Source organism: Cynocephalus volans, chromosome 9 (assembly GCF_027409185.1).
Source record: "Cynocephalus volans isolate mCynVol1 chromosome 9, mCynVol1.pri, whole genome shotgun sequence".
Taxonomy (NCBI): domain Eukaryota; kingdom Metazoa; phylum Chordata; class Mammalia; order Dermoptera; family Cynocephalidae; genus Cynocephalus; species Cynocephalus volans.
The window spans coordinates 89,243,360-89,260,566 of NC_084468.1; the positions used below are offsets into that span (position 1 = coordinate 89,243,360).

Genomic DNA, 17,207 nt, shown 5'->3' on the forward strand with positions numbered 1-17,207 from the left:
CTCCTAGAATATTTTTAGTACCAAACATCTTAATTTGTCCTTCAAACAAATGAGAAACAGCATATGCCTTTATTTATTGCAGAGCTATGGGTTACTATACTATCAACACAAATTCAGATGGGGAGCTTAGGGACTTTCTCATATTGAACAAATTTGTATTTATGCTGTCAGAGTTCTGATTTTCCTTTGTACAGTACTTAAATCAGCACACACCTATCTTCAATTAAATTATTTTCAGGATTTTATAAAATGCTTGTGCTGTTTTGAAACAAAGTTTACAGGAGAGCACAATATTCAAAAGCTTTATATAAACATCAAAAGCTATGGATTGATATGAAGAGTTCGCCATGTCTGATAGTCTAAATTAAATTGGGGGAGGAAGGGGAGACAAACTAACCCGTTAGGGAATGAGGCAGTGCTTATGGATTCAGTTAATGGAAAGAAAAGAAAACTTAGTGTAAGGAAACACAGATAGATGGAGATCATTATCAATGTATTTCACACAGGTAGGTTGCTAGCTCAATCTCTTTTAATTTCATGTTAAGCACATTTTCTTTGAGGAATGAAAGTCAGAGTCTAATGATGTGAAGGCAAAAGAAAACAGTGCCCAGGAAGTGGTTGCTGCTTTTAATTGGTATTTGTGTCATTTTTAAAATGCTTTGTTAGGAGACAAGATTGTGAAGGCTATTGACATCTTAATCCTTGCCAGCCATCGTGCCTTTTGTAGGGTTGGGCAACGTGCCATCACCATTCAACAAACATTTATTTATCTCGGTTCTCTAAAACTGTAACACTATTGTAAAAATAATGTTAAATTTAATATTTCAAATGAGAAAGAGAAATTATATCCTTATAGAATTTTAGCTAAAATATTGATTTGAAACCACTATTTAAAAACATAATTTCAGTTTTTGACTTGCTTTACATTTTATACCAAATTTGAGAAGGCTCACAGTTTCTTTTGGTTTCTGTTTGTTGTTTTTGTTTTTAGCAGATGGCCCATACCTTCAAATATTAGAGCAACCTAAACAGGTAAGAAGATTAAAGGGATGGGACTTTTTCTTTTAATGTGAGATCCGTACATCTAATATTAAGATCTCAAGCACTGAATAATAGAAAATGGATTTTATGAAGGAAGTAGTTATCTGAAAGATCAACAACCTGCCAAATTATGTAACACCTTTATTTGTCTACTTTACATTTCTCTTAGTCATTCTTCAAATTGTCTTAAGCCTCAGTACACAGTTCTGTAAAACTCCAGTTAATTATAGATCTTGGTATTCTGCTATTTCTACCAGCTTAGCTTACCAGGCACTCCCAGGAAAGACATAGGTTATTTCTTTCATTTTCTTTTATAAGGAAGTGCACATAGACACAGTTCACATACACTGAGTGACACGCATCAATTATTTTCATGCACGTGTAGTATTTCTATGTCTTTCTCCTTCCTTTAGTAGCTCCAGCCTTTTCTTTTCTCTCTTTGGAACATGTAACCTAAGGCTAAAAGTACAGTGAGAGGTAAAGTATTAGAATGGACTGTTGAGTTCTCTTCCCTCTGGTGTTAGCTTTAGACTCAGCCTCTTTTGGAGTCAGGAGAGGAACATTTTATCTTATCAGGCTCTTCCTTTTACCACTAGATTCTGTGAAGGATAACTCGGAATTGAAATGGCCTCCTCATCATGTTCCAACTCTGTGGATAAATATTTATTGGAAATTGGATGGGACTAGTGGTGAAAGAGAGGGGGAAAGTGAATCTTTAATATCTGCCCATAGGAGATGTCCGTTATCAGGGAGTGGAAGTAATGGTCTAACCTCCACAGAATGAGGACAGAGTTAGTAAATCTCTGAAGGGATGTGCTTATCACAGACTGAAGGTACATACACCTGCCCTCTTGCTGATACATTACCCAATACTTTTCCCAAGTGTTCTTTTTATTAGCTCAGGTGAATGATTGTAACACTTTTGCATTGTGTAACATTTAACACATGCTAACTAGGTCAAGAACTTAAATAAAGCATCTACCGCCTTGTGGTTTCACTATCTATCTATTGGATTTGGTCAGCACTTAAGGGTTATAAGTATCTTAATGACAACCAAACAGATGATCCTTATAAGGTCAAAATTAGGTGAAAGTTTTTGTTGTGGGGACAGGAATGCCACATGAGACTTTGGGGTATTGTTCTTATTGTTTTCAGGTAGCACTTTCTACTCCACAGGCTGCCAATAAAACTTTCCTTTGCTTTACCTTTATGTCCAACTCTGTAATAGCAGTTTCTCACAGGAGGTCACCAATTCTCTCAAAGACCCTCCCAGTGGAATTTTATCCCCTGAAATTCTATGGAAATTTTTCTAGTTTGTAAAATCTGGGTTATCCATGAAACTGAGAAATCAACAAAAATTTGTCTGCATACCAGACAAAGTATTTTTTCAAATATCCATTTTCATAAGCATAGCACTATGATAAAAATTTTAAAACGCATTTTTCTTTTTTTTTTTTGGCGGTTGGCCAAAAATGCAATTTCTTATCACAGACACAATGCTCATAGGAAACACTGACATTTATGATTTACCTGAAGAGTTAATGTAGTATAAAATTCAAAATTTAAATCATTATATGTGGATGTATAAAAGGTCATGTGAGTAAACAATGTGTTTGTTTACCAAACTGATGTTATTTTGATGTCTGACATCAGCGAAAGTAAGAAGGTTGCATTTAAGTCAGACTCTCTGACTGGATGGATATAGCCTTGCCTTTGAGGTTGATGACTCATTTTAGGCAAATGGAGTTACTGAGATGAATGGTCATGGATTAGCAAATCTTTAATCTCAGAAATTTAGAATCAGAAACACATCCAGACTACGCATTTGAAGACATTTTATATTCCTGAAAAAAGAATTATAAATTTTTATTCTCAGATTAAAAATTCTTTTGCATAGAATTTTAGATAGTCTTATGCAGCCACAAATAATATCTATCATGTTTTTCAAACTATAAGTAAGCTATTAAGGCATGCCTATTTATTTACAGTCTACTTGACACTGTGACCAATAAGACATAATAGTATGTATGTATATATTTTTCCAATTGTCCCAAAGGAATTTTGTGATTAAAAATAACAAATTGCTTTATTAATTTTTTTTTTTAAGTTAGAAAAATTCTTTTTCTTTCGGGCCCCTTTTCCACAGATTTTCCCTGGGTTGGACAGAGATAAGTCATAGCATATACTACTTACTAATCTTTAGAATATCCAGTTCTGTTGCATATTATTCAGTGCTATTATCCAACACTATTTAAAACTGAAGTTGTGTTTAAATTGATTAGCAGTCAAGTAAATCTCTATGGTTAGCCAATTCTGGAGGCTGTTGCACAGGATGTTGCATTTTCACAGTTAGAAATTTCATTTATTTATTAAATTTACTCACAAAAGGTATAGGGCTAAATTTGCAACTTATTTTTTAATTTGAATTTTGTGAGAAGCGAAACAGAGGACTTGCCCCTAAAACTTCACTTGGAAAGACTTCTCTGGTATTTAGGTTTGGAATCTCTGGAGGAGCCATATGCAAGTGCTGTTTGAGGTCCCACTTTGATGAGTTGATCATACACTGCAGACCCATGTGTGCCTTCAGGAATGTTCCCAGTCTAGGCAATTGACTTCAGGCCTTACTTATCCAGTGAGATATGTTTTAGGAGCAATCTTTGCAAATCAGGAAATCCTCAGAGAATACAGGGATAGTTCCAGTTCAAGGCACCTGGACCACTCAAAGATTGCAAGACCCTGTTAGGCATAATGAAAAGTGGTACAATCTAAGGAGGGCAAAAATTTTACACTGGACTTGAGCTTAAAGCTGTTAAAACCTTTATGTTTGCTAGAGTTCCACAGTTGTATGAGCATGTAAGGTAGAAACTCCCACCAGCAAGTAGTGGGTATGGGGAGCTACTGATGACCTAATGATCTAGCACTGTTTATTATGAAGTCATTTCTACAATAAAAATACATGAAAGGTGAGGATATTCCTTAAAGTAGTTAACATATTGTTCTTTTCACCAGTGGGTGAATTTGAAAAAAGAAAAACCATCTGGTTAATTAATTGTACAATTATAAACTACTAACACTACCACAAATTGATTATCATTATTGTAGAGTTGAGTTTTTCAGGAAATGCAGTGAAAGCTTCCTTAATATGATGATCACAGTCTGGCCAGTTAGCTAAGTTGGTTAGAGCATGGTGCTGATAACACCAAGATCCAGGGTATATCCCTGTACCAGCCAGCCCCCCCCCAAAAAGAAAAAGTATGATAGTGAGGTCTTTTTGCATAATTATTCTTGTTTTATTCTGTGTATACAATTATAGATAATTATATTTATGTTGGCTTTATAAATCATAAAATAGTAGAACTGTAATAAACCTTAAAGATGGTCTGGTATAATCTTCTCATTTCTACAGATGAAAAACCATGGCACTTCAGCCCAGTCATTCATATAGTAAAGACTTGCAGCTAACTCTTCATTGATTAACTACATTTGTAGAATTTCTGAGTCAGACAGTATTTAAGAAGACTATGCAGTTTTTGAATTTACCTAATTTAGTTAATATTCAAGCTTGAGCTTGTTCATATCAATAATCATAAAATCAAAAATCTTATCCTCTGAACTGTTGAGAGAAGCTCATCAGCTGTGCAGTCTAGCATAGGGTGTATTCTACAACAATGATGCAATATATTTAAAAAAGACATTTCTGTAGTCTGCTGAACCAACTGTAATCAGAGTAGGGAAAAGGAATTCCTTTAAGTAAGAGTTAAAGAAGCATAACTTTTAGTAATATGTCAAAGTTCAGAGCTTGGCAGCAGCAGTTTGAGATGAGGAAGCTCTGATTCAAACAAGCTGTAACATGCCGAGTCCAAAAGTTTAAACTCTTCAGCAGTTTATTCACCACATATGCACAGCATGAGAGCTTCTGCAGGCTTAGGTACCTGACTTTCCAGCCACATCTCAGTGCACAAGTGTCAATTAATATCATTTTCATAATAAGGTTATGAAAAGGGATTCTTATTTACAGAGTCCCATTTCACAGTTTCATGTGTTTTTCTTCTCTCATCTTGTACACAACAAGAATTAAAAATTGGTGTGTAACTTTGTCACTATAATTTTTACTAAGCATTTCTCAAACTTATTGGCTCTATGTTCACCTTTGCAGAGAGGATTTCGTTTCCGTTATGTATGTGAAGGCCCATCCCATGGTGGACTTCCCGGTGCATCTAGTGAAAAGAACAAGAAGTCCTACCCTCAGGTCAAAGTAAGTTTGTGGTGTTCTTCTATGTGAATTCTGGAAGATTCAGTTTCCTAGGAGTGAAACAACGAAACTGCTTTAAGTGAATACAATTTGCCTTTGCTCCTAAACTGAAGTGTTCATATGATTATTACAGTTTTTAAGTAGAAATTTGTCTCTTAACTATATAAGTGACAGATTTTTAAACTCTGTTAACATTTCCATTTAGTAGAAATGTTTTCAACATTGGCTAACAAACTTTTACTATTTCTCAATCATCTTAAAGTTTTTAAAAATTGTACACTTCCTGAAATGTTAATAAGTCTTTGAAAGAAATGCTTGATTTTGGCTCTTTGGAGATTTAGTGAAAAACAAAACAGATGACTGAGTGTATGGATTATATAGTATGTTATTGAAGATCATTCATTTAGATCCAGAATCTGTTACTTACTAGCTGTGTGGCATTGACTAGGTTAATCCAACAATTCTAAACCTCGGAATCCTAATGTATAAAATGCAGAAATATTAATAGTATGTGGTTCATAAAGTCTTTTAGAGATTAAATGAGAAAATGTATGTAAGTGCTCCACAAAGAACGTGAAAGCACCCTAGGGCATCTGCCTGTAGCCATGTGTGTTGGTCCTTCTTGGAACCAACTACTTCATGACATGCTGGTGGTGTGCTGGTGTTTACCCTTTACTATCTTCAGGTTCTTTTTTTGTTTGTTGATTTAATGGAAAATATCTTTCTCTAAGTTGAGTTTTTTATTTTCATAATATGGTGCCATGCTTCAAAAACTCACTGATAATAGTTTTGCAGTTAAGTCAGTCAACAATTGCAGTTTAGCAATTTTAAAAGTTTTTATTTGTTCAGTAATTCAAGGCTTGGACAAAACAATTCCTCTTACATGTGTGCCCTCCTCAGAATATAACATACTTTTGGCCTCAGTCTTTTTGTTGGCTTATTTTGTGAATAGAGATGAAGTTCAACAGAGCAGGGCTGCAGCAAAATTATGATGTGAGATCTGTCTTTGTTTTTGCCAGGCTTATATTTTGTTTCTCCCCTTTCCTCATATCCCACTTCTAGGCCCAGGCCTTTCTAATTTCTTATCCTTGTTCCAAAACAAAAGACAAAATACTGTCATGTCATTCATTACATTTCAAGTGCTGCTCACCCATATTATATAGTATGGGTCCTATCAGTCATATTTGCATTTTAAGTCTTTTAGCTCTAGTTGTGGAATGGAAGATATTTTTCCCATTAAAGGTAATTAGGCACATAAAGATGATGTCTTTAGCCCACAGAAGCAGACCACAGTCTTATGGCCTCAAGTCTTTTAGAACCTGGATGAGTAATGCGGAACAGCAATAAAGGGAATCAGAATTTATTAAAGACCAAAGACTTGCCAAGTGCTTTACATACATTATCTCTTTTAATCCTGATAACAACCCCAGTATGTAAAAAGTGTAATTCCTATGAGGAAACTGAGGCTCAGAGGGAGGAATTAACCTGCCTTTCTCACAGGACTAGTGGCTCTTTATCCTACAGCAGATGATTGCTCATTGAATCTCTCACAGAGAATGTATGCATTCGGGGTGCTGGGTGCCAGGAGACAAGGGGATAGGACATGGAAGGACAGTGGAAAAATAAGGCACAGAGAATAACAACGTAAAACAAGTAAGAGAGAGGCTCAGGTGGCAAAGGATACTCAGGTATTAGGGAGTCAGATGCAACACATCTTTTAAAAACATATGTCTGTGTGTCATATATGACACATGAGTATACAAATGTTGTGTATGGTTTTTTGGGTATATATTTGTGAGAAGGATAACTGAAAGAAACATGTTCTCAGCATTGACATTTATTATAAATACTGAAGAATTAACATTAAGAAAAAAACTGGGAGTTTTTTCTGGGCTGGGTCTGTACAAAAAACCATAAATTATGGTATAGTCGGCCCTCTGTATCCACGGGTTCCTCATCCATGGATTCAACCAACTGCAGATGGAAAATATTTGGGAAAAAAAAAAATACAAATGAAAAACTACAGTATAACTTTACATAGCATTTACATTGTATTAGATATTATAAGTAATCTAGAGATGATTTGAAGTATATGTATGGAGGTTATATGCAAATACTATGCCGTTTTTTTATCAGGGACTTGTTTATCCTTGGGTTTTGGTGTCTGTGAGGTTCCTGGAACCAATCCCCTAGGGATACCCAGGGACAACTGTACTTTCATGAACTTGTTTACTTTCATTTTGTGGCTGAGTAACAATTCTTAATACTAACAATTCTTAATTACATGGCACCAACTATGTTGTAAATTTATTGGCTAATAAAACCCTTACATATCTACTTATGCTTAGTCTTCATACATTCCACTCATGTAGAGGTTCCACCCACTCAAAAACATTGTTGCTTCACAGTCACAAAATAATTTAGAAATGCAGCAGCTTAATGGACACGAGATGTTCTTATTCCAATCATGGTTTCTATTTCAAGGAGTTTAATACTTAGTGGGAAATACAGGCAGATATGTAAACAACTAATAATAAAACAAGTCAAAATATAAATGCAGAAGATTGGTCATAGTTAAACTTCAGCTTCAGTTGCTTTATTTCACCCAATCATTTGTTTTTAAATTCAATAATTCAGTATATATTTATTTAAGCATTTAATCAAATTGTAAGAAATGAAGAACTCAGAGTTTAGAAAATCTAACTATTACAAGCTGTCATTGTTCTCTTAGCCTGTCATTGTTCACTGGGAGTTTAAATGGCTCTGCTCAGAAACTCTTAATTAGAAGGATGGGGATGAGGGGAAGAAAGAGACACTGTGAGGTATTTTTTCCCAGAGATCTTCTCTCAATATCCCTCCCAATAGTCTTTCATAAAGAATAGCTGAGGGTGACCTTTCGGTTTACAAAGGGATTTTAAATCCCTTTTCCCTGTAAAATTTTGCAGAGGAAATTTAAAGAAAATTTGAGGTTTAGTCTCCAATGTATATCTTTTATCAGGAAGACGTTTACATTTTATGTGTCTTTTCTGCCAAAGTTTATTAAGCACCTGCTCCCTGTGAGCTGTCAGGGAGGCATGGAGCAGATTCATCTAGATCAGAGTTTCTCATACTCAGCACTATTGATGTTTTGGGTTAGAAAATTATTTGTTATACGGGGCTGTTCAGTGTATTGTAGTATATTTAGCAGCACTAAATACTCACAAGATGCCAATAGCATTTCTACAGTTATAACAACCCAAAAATGTCTCCAGATACTGCCAAATGTCCCCTGGGGGATAAAATTACCCCTGCTTGTGAAGCACTGATCTGGATGTAATGTGGAATCAATCTTAACTTTATTCCTTTGCATATTTTGCTACTATAAAGCTGTATCACATAGATTACATGGAATTTTCCAAATATATTATTTTACAAACTTATGTACTTTTCCTGATTATTAGTAGTTATTTCTTACTTTCAAGATGATGATCATGGTGTCTGTGTAATTTCTCCTAGAATCTGTGAGTTAGTGTACCTGGATGTTAAGGAGAAAGACAGAAAAGATAAAAAAATATTTATCTTGAAGATTTCATATTCTGTGATAACTGCATACCTAAAAGTTAATGTAGGAGTTCTGTTGACTGTTACAAACTATTATGGAAGAGAAAGTGAAAGTGGAGGCAGGGACTTGTTCTACTGTGTGTGAAAGATGGGAGCATCTACGGAATGATGCTTTCAGGTCTGGCGAGGTATCATGGTGAATGCCCTACGTTCATCTAGAATCCGTTCTCACAAGAACTTGTGGGGGATTCACTTTCAATGGAAAGAAAGGATATTTCTGAGCCTTAGATTTGCTACATAATTATTAAGTGAATTTGTTCAGGCTTAGAAGTAAAATGTTATGGGCTCTGCCTTACCTTCACCTACAGTCTCTCTCCCTCCAACCTCACTCTGTGTCTTCTTGCCATGCCTCTGTGAGAGCGCTAACACTCAGCTGTCCCCTAACAGGCACCCTGGAAGGCTGGAGGTTCAGTGTGGACTCAGTTCTGTGGAGGCAGCAACAAAGGGTCAGGGGCCAACCTGAAAGTTTTGGGGGCTGGCTGTAGTTTGGGGGCTGCAGAACCCAAACTGCACTTTATAGAACATGTGATCATATAACCTGCTTGGGTTACTGTCTTCCTCATTGTGCAAATTTGATGTCTCAAATTAAATCATTTTAAAACCAACTCTAGGAGTCTACCAAGATCCTGCATTTTCTGCTGAAATTGTGTCCTATGCATAAAACCCTATTTCAAATAAGTATGTATGAAAACCCTATTTCAAATAAGTGGGTTTAGACACCCTTTCACCATGTTGAGATTATTTCTAGAACTCATGCTAATGACCCACCCAGTACTCAGCATGTTTCTTTGGTATAGCTGAGAAGAAAGAATCCCACTTAGCTTTCTAATTCTTGCTCTGTAAGTCTTCATATTCTTTTTTTTTAAATTATAAATTATTTTAAGCATATAGGAAGTTTAAAAACTGATTCTCATGTAACAGACACCATGTATCACAATGTAGATTTAATAGATATTAACATTTTATCATATTTGCTTCTGATCTTGCTCTCAGAAATGAAACAGTTACAGCTAAAGCCCCATCCATCCCTTTGTCCTCCTTCCTTCTCCATAGGTAAACCTGTATTCTGAACTTTCATTTTCCAAGATGTTTTTATATTTTTACTATGTAAGTATGCATTTATAAAAGCTGGCATTTTCTAGAAAATTAATTTTTACTAGCTTCAGCTCAAATTTTCTATTATATATGATGGCTTCTTTTCAGGGAAAATGAGGGTTAAAACTGGGCTCCATTGAAGATTAAATGGTGCTCACTTTGATGCTGTTGATTCCTCTTTACTATCTCGATAAGAATATATTTATTCACAATGTGGAGTTTATACTGACTCTTACAGCAAAACTAATATTCAGAGAAAAATCTAGGGAAAGTAAGTATTCAAACTAATTCTTATATCCCATCCTCTTTTAAGAAAAGAAAAGTTTTCATGTTTGAAACATTAATCTATTATACTGTCCTATAAAGTTTCCCTTCAAAGTTTCCTCAGTTCTAATTTTATCATGGAGCTCCTAATGGGAGAGGCTGGCAGAAAAGCACAAGAACCTTCCTTCAGGCCAAGCTTGTCCCTGCCTGTTTTTGACTCAGCAAGGAGTGCCAGGGAGGGCTCATTTCCCTCTTTTTCCCGAAAGTCATGCATGAAGTTTTAAAAATCAAACTGCCTTCCTCTTCATGGACGTGGAATGGTGCCAAGAGGAATAGTCCCATGGGGTTTCAGAAACCCTCACTGATTTTCCTCTAGGGTGACCAGAAAGCAGCCCTCTCCCATTCTCAGCTGATATAGCATCCTGCATGGCCCACGCTGCAAAACAGAAGTCAACATCAGTGACTTTGATTTCAAAGTACAAATAGCTTACCAGTTAGTATTCTTTTTTTTTTCCTCTTTTGTTATAAACATCAAATGCAAGGGACTTAAACACAGCTGATATAAATGTAACTATTCTTAATCAAACGTTTTCCGAAAACTGGTTCTCACACGTTTTCTTTCCTGAGTGTTTTATGTTAAGCAGAGGGTGTGTGCTGAAACTTTGAGGTCAGCAGCAGCTTTTTTGTTATTCTTCCATCCCCCTCACTGATTGAAACAAAAAGTCTCCACTCTCGGTGCCTCTCACTCAAAAATCCTAAACACTAAGTTTCTGTCAAGGTCAAATAAAGACAGGCTGATCTGCTGTGGCATTTGAGGATATCGCATATCTTTGCATAATCTCCCTTTCCTTTGTAGAGACTTGTCAGATTCAGGTTTGCCATTCTAAGGATATAGTTGGAATATTAATTTTGAGTAGTTAATCTGACTCAATTATTTAAAACAGCAGGGGAGATCACTAACAATCAATTAATCATGTGTATAGAACCTAGTTCATAGCATTTATTAGAATTTACATTGACTCTCCTAAGCTGTCCACTGTGCACATGTTAAGAAGAGAAAATAATCATATCCCCCATGTACATTATACCGTGTGCTCTGTAACCCACAAGAAAAGGTGCTTATTGAAAAGAAGGGCTTCATCACCTGGGGTCCATGGATCCCTTTTGGTAGTTTCAGAGGGTTTTTGGACTCCAGAATTTATATGCAGAATTGTATGTGTATATGTGTGCATTTTTCTGGGGAGATGAGTATAACTTTTTATCAGATTTTCAAAGGGAAAGACTCAGGCATTGGTTAAGAACCATGCTGTAACAACTTATGTCACTTTGGCTTTTTGATGGCAGCTGATTAAAAAAACTAGTCTATATGATGTCATTTAAAACATTTTTTCTCTTTTTATTTTGCATTTTAAAAACTTTATATTTACATTTATGCATTTTTAAATCTATTTTAAGTGAGCTGAAATGCTTCAGATTGCTCATCACGTAACCCAGAAGGCCACCCTTCAGTTTGTGAGTAGGTGGAAAAGAGATGAGACTTTGTATCAACAGCCAGAAGAGTTGAATAGGCTTCTCTTCTTTTTTTCTCTTGCTCTTCCATACAGATGCTGATTAAGCAGGAAGCTAACCATTAGTGGTTGAAGCCAAAAAAGAGAAAAGAATTAGTTTAACAAATATTCATTGGGCAGGATGTGTCACGTACTACTCTAGGCAAGCAGACAAAACTCCCTCCCACTCTCATTGTAACTACAATCCAGACTTATAGGTAGTTTTTCTTTCTTTCTTTTTTTTTTTTTTTTTTGTGTGTGTGTGACCGGTAAGGGGATCGTAAAACCTTGGCTTGGTGTCGTCTGCACCGCGCTCAGCCAGTGAGCGCACAGGCCATCCCTATATAGGATCCGAACCCACGGCCTCGGCGCTACCAGTGCTGCACTCTCCCGAGTGAGCCACAGGGTTGGCCCTAGTTTTTCTTTCAAGTAGTTCAGAAGTTTTGTATTTGAACCTATAACAAAATATTGCCTTGTAGAATGTTTTTAAAAATGGCCATCTTAATCTACTATTTGTTTTCAAACTCACCATTGTAAAGTGGAGAAAGCTACTCATTAAAGGAAACTTCTAGCACAAATAGCTGTGAAACTTAACCCTTACAAATGATTAAAAGAGCCATAGTCTTGTTAAATTTACAAATTGAATTTTTAGTTGTTTTAAATCAGTTCTGGCTTTCGTGACTTTACTCTGTTGGCTAGTCTTGTTTCCCCCCCTCTACGCTTCCCTAAATACACGATTATTCGTGAGACCATTGTTCAATCCAAAGCAAATCTCTCATGGCTTCTTCTAAACCCAGTGGTCTCAGTCAGAAGATTATAACAGTTCCTCATCCCATTCAGGAATCCTACTCTTATAAAGTTGCATACTGGTAATTCTTCTTTATAAGGTAAGGCGAATACAGAGAGCAGTAACGTCCCCAAATGTATGTCACTGCCTCTTCCACAGACAATTTGTTTTTCAACCCATCTGCATGTCTAGAGGTGAAGCTGTAAGCTACCCTGCAGTCTCAGTCAGAGTCCTCCATTCTACCTTCACTTCCCTGTGGTCTCGTGGAGGTGGGCTGGAAAGTATAGGTAGACTTTCATAGGCAACGCCTCCCACCTTTAGGTCCCCATCCATTCAACAGAAGGATTATAAGAATGGCTTGCCGTGCTCACTTACATCATCTCATTTAATCATCATAACAGTCCACTGAGGTAGGTTCTATGATCCACATTTTATAAATGTGGAAATTGAAGTCTAGAGAAGTTAAGCTTAACCTGGGTCTCACAGCCTTTTAGAGATAGAGCTCAAGATTTCAGTTCAGGCCATATGATTTAAGAGCCCATGCTCTTAACTATCATGGGATACTACTGGATTACCATGATACTTAGGATCTGTGTCTACTTGCAGGGGTCCTTTAAATCTATGGTTCTCAGTCATGAGTGAGCATCAGAATCACCCAAGAATGTTCTAACCACAGTGATGCCTGAGACCTGCTCCACATGTGCTAAATCACAGTGCATCATATAGCCAGTATGGGATTCTATGATAATTTCCAAGGGTTTGTGTCATTATATAATGACAACATATAAGAACAACAGATGATCAAATTGGCAAATCATGTTATAACCATGGAATAGAATATTATGCCACTGTGTTTTTAAAAAGTGATAACTATGAGGACTCTGTATGACATGGAAAACTGCTTATTGCCTAATATTAAGAAAAAAACAGAATTCTAAATTATTCCTCCCCACTAATTACAAATATTAGCCTCTTTTTATAAAGTTTAGGCTGAAGCATGTGGGTAAATCTCTAGCTTTATTTATCCATGACTTAAACTAGATTGGTTGATACCTGACTCCACTTTGAGTAGCAGAACATTAAACTGAAGAGAAAAAAATAATGTGAGGCAGACTCACTAAACAGCTACAATTTCCACATGTTTTAGTTGAAGGTCAGCGATGGTAGAGAGCTATATAAACTAATTTCCTCAGGAGATCTATGGGAGGCAGTGCAGTGTCTTTCTCAAACTATATTGTGCATAGAAATCTCCTCCAAAGCTTATTTAAAATGTCAATTTTGTTCTATTATTTGGAATAAAGCTTTTGGCTGAAATGACACCTGGCTCGGATCTCTCTCTAATGCATCTTGCCAAACCTAACATGTTCCATTCCCGAAGCCTGGAAGAGTAGATAATCCTGCCACTACAAAACACTTAGAAATGCTAGAACAAAAATACAACAAACATTTTCTCTCATATGTAGTTGAGCTTACAAGAAAGTATGCAAAGTACTCAGGAACCATAGAACAAAAGAGGAATTTGTAAAAGTGCAATAGGATATAGATGAACTCTGGGGCCATAGTTGCCCTAGAAATATTTGCTGACCTGAATAATTGAGAAGCTTGGTTTTTAACTGTTTCCAAGGGTCAAAAGGGAAGGCCTTGGGCCTTTCCAGTCTGAGAAATTCGAACTGTGATCCCCCACTTAAGTCAGGACTCTTACAGGGCTACACTTTCTTTTTTTTTCAGAAGATATAATGCCTCTCTCGAGAATCAGTACCATACAGCCCCAACTCTTACAGACTGACAGATTCAGAGTTCAAGTTTACACTCCCTGCATAGTCTGGAAAACCCCAAGTCTAGCAAGTAATCGAAAGTAGTTTCAGATTGGTGGTATCCTCAGAGCCTGGCAGAAGCAGACAAAAACGTGTAGCTCAAACAAACGTGAGCTCCTGCTCAAAAATTAGGAAACATATAAGCAGACAAACCCTGTGATTAAGAATTAGCAGAAAAATGAAAAGCAAAATTAAATCCCCAGAATCTTCTGCTAATAAGTTATTGATTATTTGATATGTTAATATGTTTGTTTACACAAGAGAAATAAAATATGGAATTGAAAACAGGTCAGGCAGAATGAACAGAAAATCAAGTAGAATTTTAAAAGTTAAATATTTATTTATTGAAATTATTTAACATAGTGAATGAGTTAAAAGCAAGAGTAGATACAATGGAAAAAAGAATCATCATATGGAAAAATAGATGTAAAGAAATTTCCCAGAATGTAGCACAGAGAGACATGGAGGATTTGAAAGAAGGGGTGAGCTGGAGGGTACAAGAGAAGGAGTAACAGGTGTCCAGTTGAAATCCTAGAAGGAGGTAACACAGCTGCAGAGATCTGGCTCTACACTTACAGGTTCTGGATCTGGGGTGAGGTTTAGGTGGTTGGACCACACTTTTAGGGTTTAAAGCATTGACTCTGAAGTTAGTTGGTTCAGGGCTGGGCATGATGTTGATTCCTAGCTTTGCCGTTTACTAGATGTGTTACTTATCTTGGCCAAGCCTCAGCTTCCTCATCAGTAAAACTGAAAAAATAATACGTACTTCATAGGATATATCTGTAAATTGAGTTTTTCAATGCATGGCACATAGTAAGCACTTTAAAATGATAGTTGCTTCTATTTTTAAATTCCCAAATACACTAATATGAATATTGAATGACAGCTTTGCTGATTCATTTGTGGATTCATGGAGCCACACAAAAGCTTCATCAGTCCATTTATTTATTTTCAGTACAACTTCACTAATCAGTATTGCTTCCGCTATATTTATACCATGCCTTTCAATCTGTGTAAGGTTATTAAGACAGGATACTGAAATCAGATGCTATGCCAAAAGCTTACTTATAGAAGTAACACATGACTTCTAATGAAAGTCTCATAGATAGCAGGAGGCCAGAAAGGAATTTGTTAAATTCTTATTAGGCTCCTTAACTATGTTCTCTTAGGCACTATGCATTTAATAATTTGTATCAGTATTGTATTAGTTTCCTAAGGCTGTGTTTTAATTTAGGATCTTTAAGATGTAGAGCATCCCTTTAATGATTAGGAGAGACCCAAGACAGAAATAAAGATTTTATTACCTATTGGTCCTGGGGGTACACAGCATGCCTGGAGGCCACACACATGGAGATCAGGGAGTATGTGGAGAGAGACAGAGAGAAAGGGACCCACAGGTTTCTTGCAGAGAGTTTTAATTGGTAGGTTTAAAGCAAGCAGACACAAGTTCCAGGAGGTCACGCAGTGACTGAGAGGTGGTCACTGTGGCATATCTGCACAGTCCATGTGGGGTGTGAGGGTCAGCAGGACCAGTCAAGTAGTTTGTTTCCAGCTGTCCAATAGGGAGGTGGTCACCAGGAGGCAGTTGTACAACAGATGTCTGGATCGGCCACACAGAGGAAATGGGAAGAGGTGTAGAACTGGAAATTGTGTCAAGGGTGACTGAGTCCTGCTTCTGGTATGGGAAAGTCCAAACTATGTTCAGAATTGACGCCAAGGCAACATAAACTTATAAGCAATTGCTATAGGCTGCTATAATTACCACAAACTGGGTAGAATAAAGCCACAGAAATTTATTCTTTCACGGTTCTGGAGGCTAGAAGTCTGCTATCAAGGTATGAGCTAGGCCATGCTCCTTCTGAAGGCAAAAGGAAGAATCCTTCCTTGCTTTTTCTGAGCTTCTGACAATCCCTGGCAGTCTTTGGCTTGTAGCTGCATTGCTGCAGTTTCTGCCTCCATCTTCACATGGCTGTATTCCTTCTGTGTCTCGTATCCAAATATTCCTCTCCTTTCTCTTATAAAGATACCAGTCGTTGCATTTAGGGCCCACCATAAGCCAATTTGACCTCATCTTACCCAATTTCCAGATAAAGTTACAAAGTTCTGGGTGGATATGAGTTTTGGGAGACACCATTCAGCCAACTATGAGTATGGCTCTGAGCTTATGAACCAGTAATCCTGAAGGCAGGGGATAATGTTTATTTCAACCCCATGATGCGCTCAGAAAGAAATTTACATGTATCCATGGTGTTCCCTTATATATGATTTTTATATATTTAGGGAGTAGCAGGAAATGTATGAAGTTGGAGAAGTTTGCCACTGTTTTGAATAATTTACTTAAGAAAGAGATATTCTTGTGATATCTCCCCGTGGAGTAGATGATGGGTGTGCTAGTAAATGTTTAACAACTGCTCTTCAGGAAAAAGCAAAACAAAACACCCCGATTTGTAGCGTTTGCCAATTTCCTTGGTATAAATCTTTCCACCATGGTCAATTTCAACTTACCAATGTGAAATCAACTGGCTTGCAAAACTTCTGAAAATTTAACAATCAACTCTTGTGGGCTGGTCAAGCCAACTCCAGCATATCACTGCAGGATTTCCTAAAGAAAACAGTTATGAGATCATATCATAGATATTAACCCAGTGAGCAATAGTCAGATCAAGAGAAGATAATAAATTGCTTCCTATAAGGTTCTTTACTCATGTGTTACATAGTAGAATTACCAGGGACTTTGCAGGATCTGAGTAAACCCATTAAGTTTCTGAAGTGGAGACATCTGTTGTATAGTAGTTAAATAGAACTGT

General features: G+C 36.7%; 1 protein-coding gene across 3 annotated transcripts in view; it reads left to right on the forward strand.

Annotated features, from left to right (window-relative positions):
• NFKB1 (nuclear factor kappa B subunit 1) overlaps positions 1 to 17,207 on the forward strand; it is a 128,172-nt gene that overhangs the window by 38,822 nt on the left and 72,143 nt on the right. For 2 of the 3 annotated variants that reach the window (XM_063108728.1, XM_063108730.1), the window contains 2 exons: positions 992 to 1,032; positions 5,198 to 5,296. In XM_063108728.1, coding sequence (XP_062964798.1) covers positions 992 to 1,032; positions 5,198 to 5,296 — 140 coding nt within the window. The remainder of the gene's footprint in view (positions 1 to 991; positions 1,033 to 5,197; positions 5,297 to 17,207) is intronic. The other variant, XM_063108729.1, reaches the window with a different exon arrangement.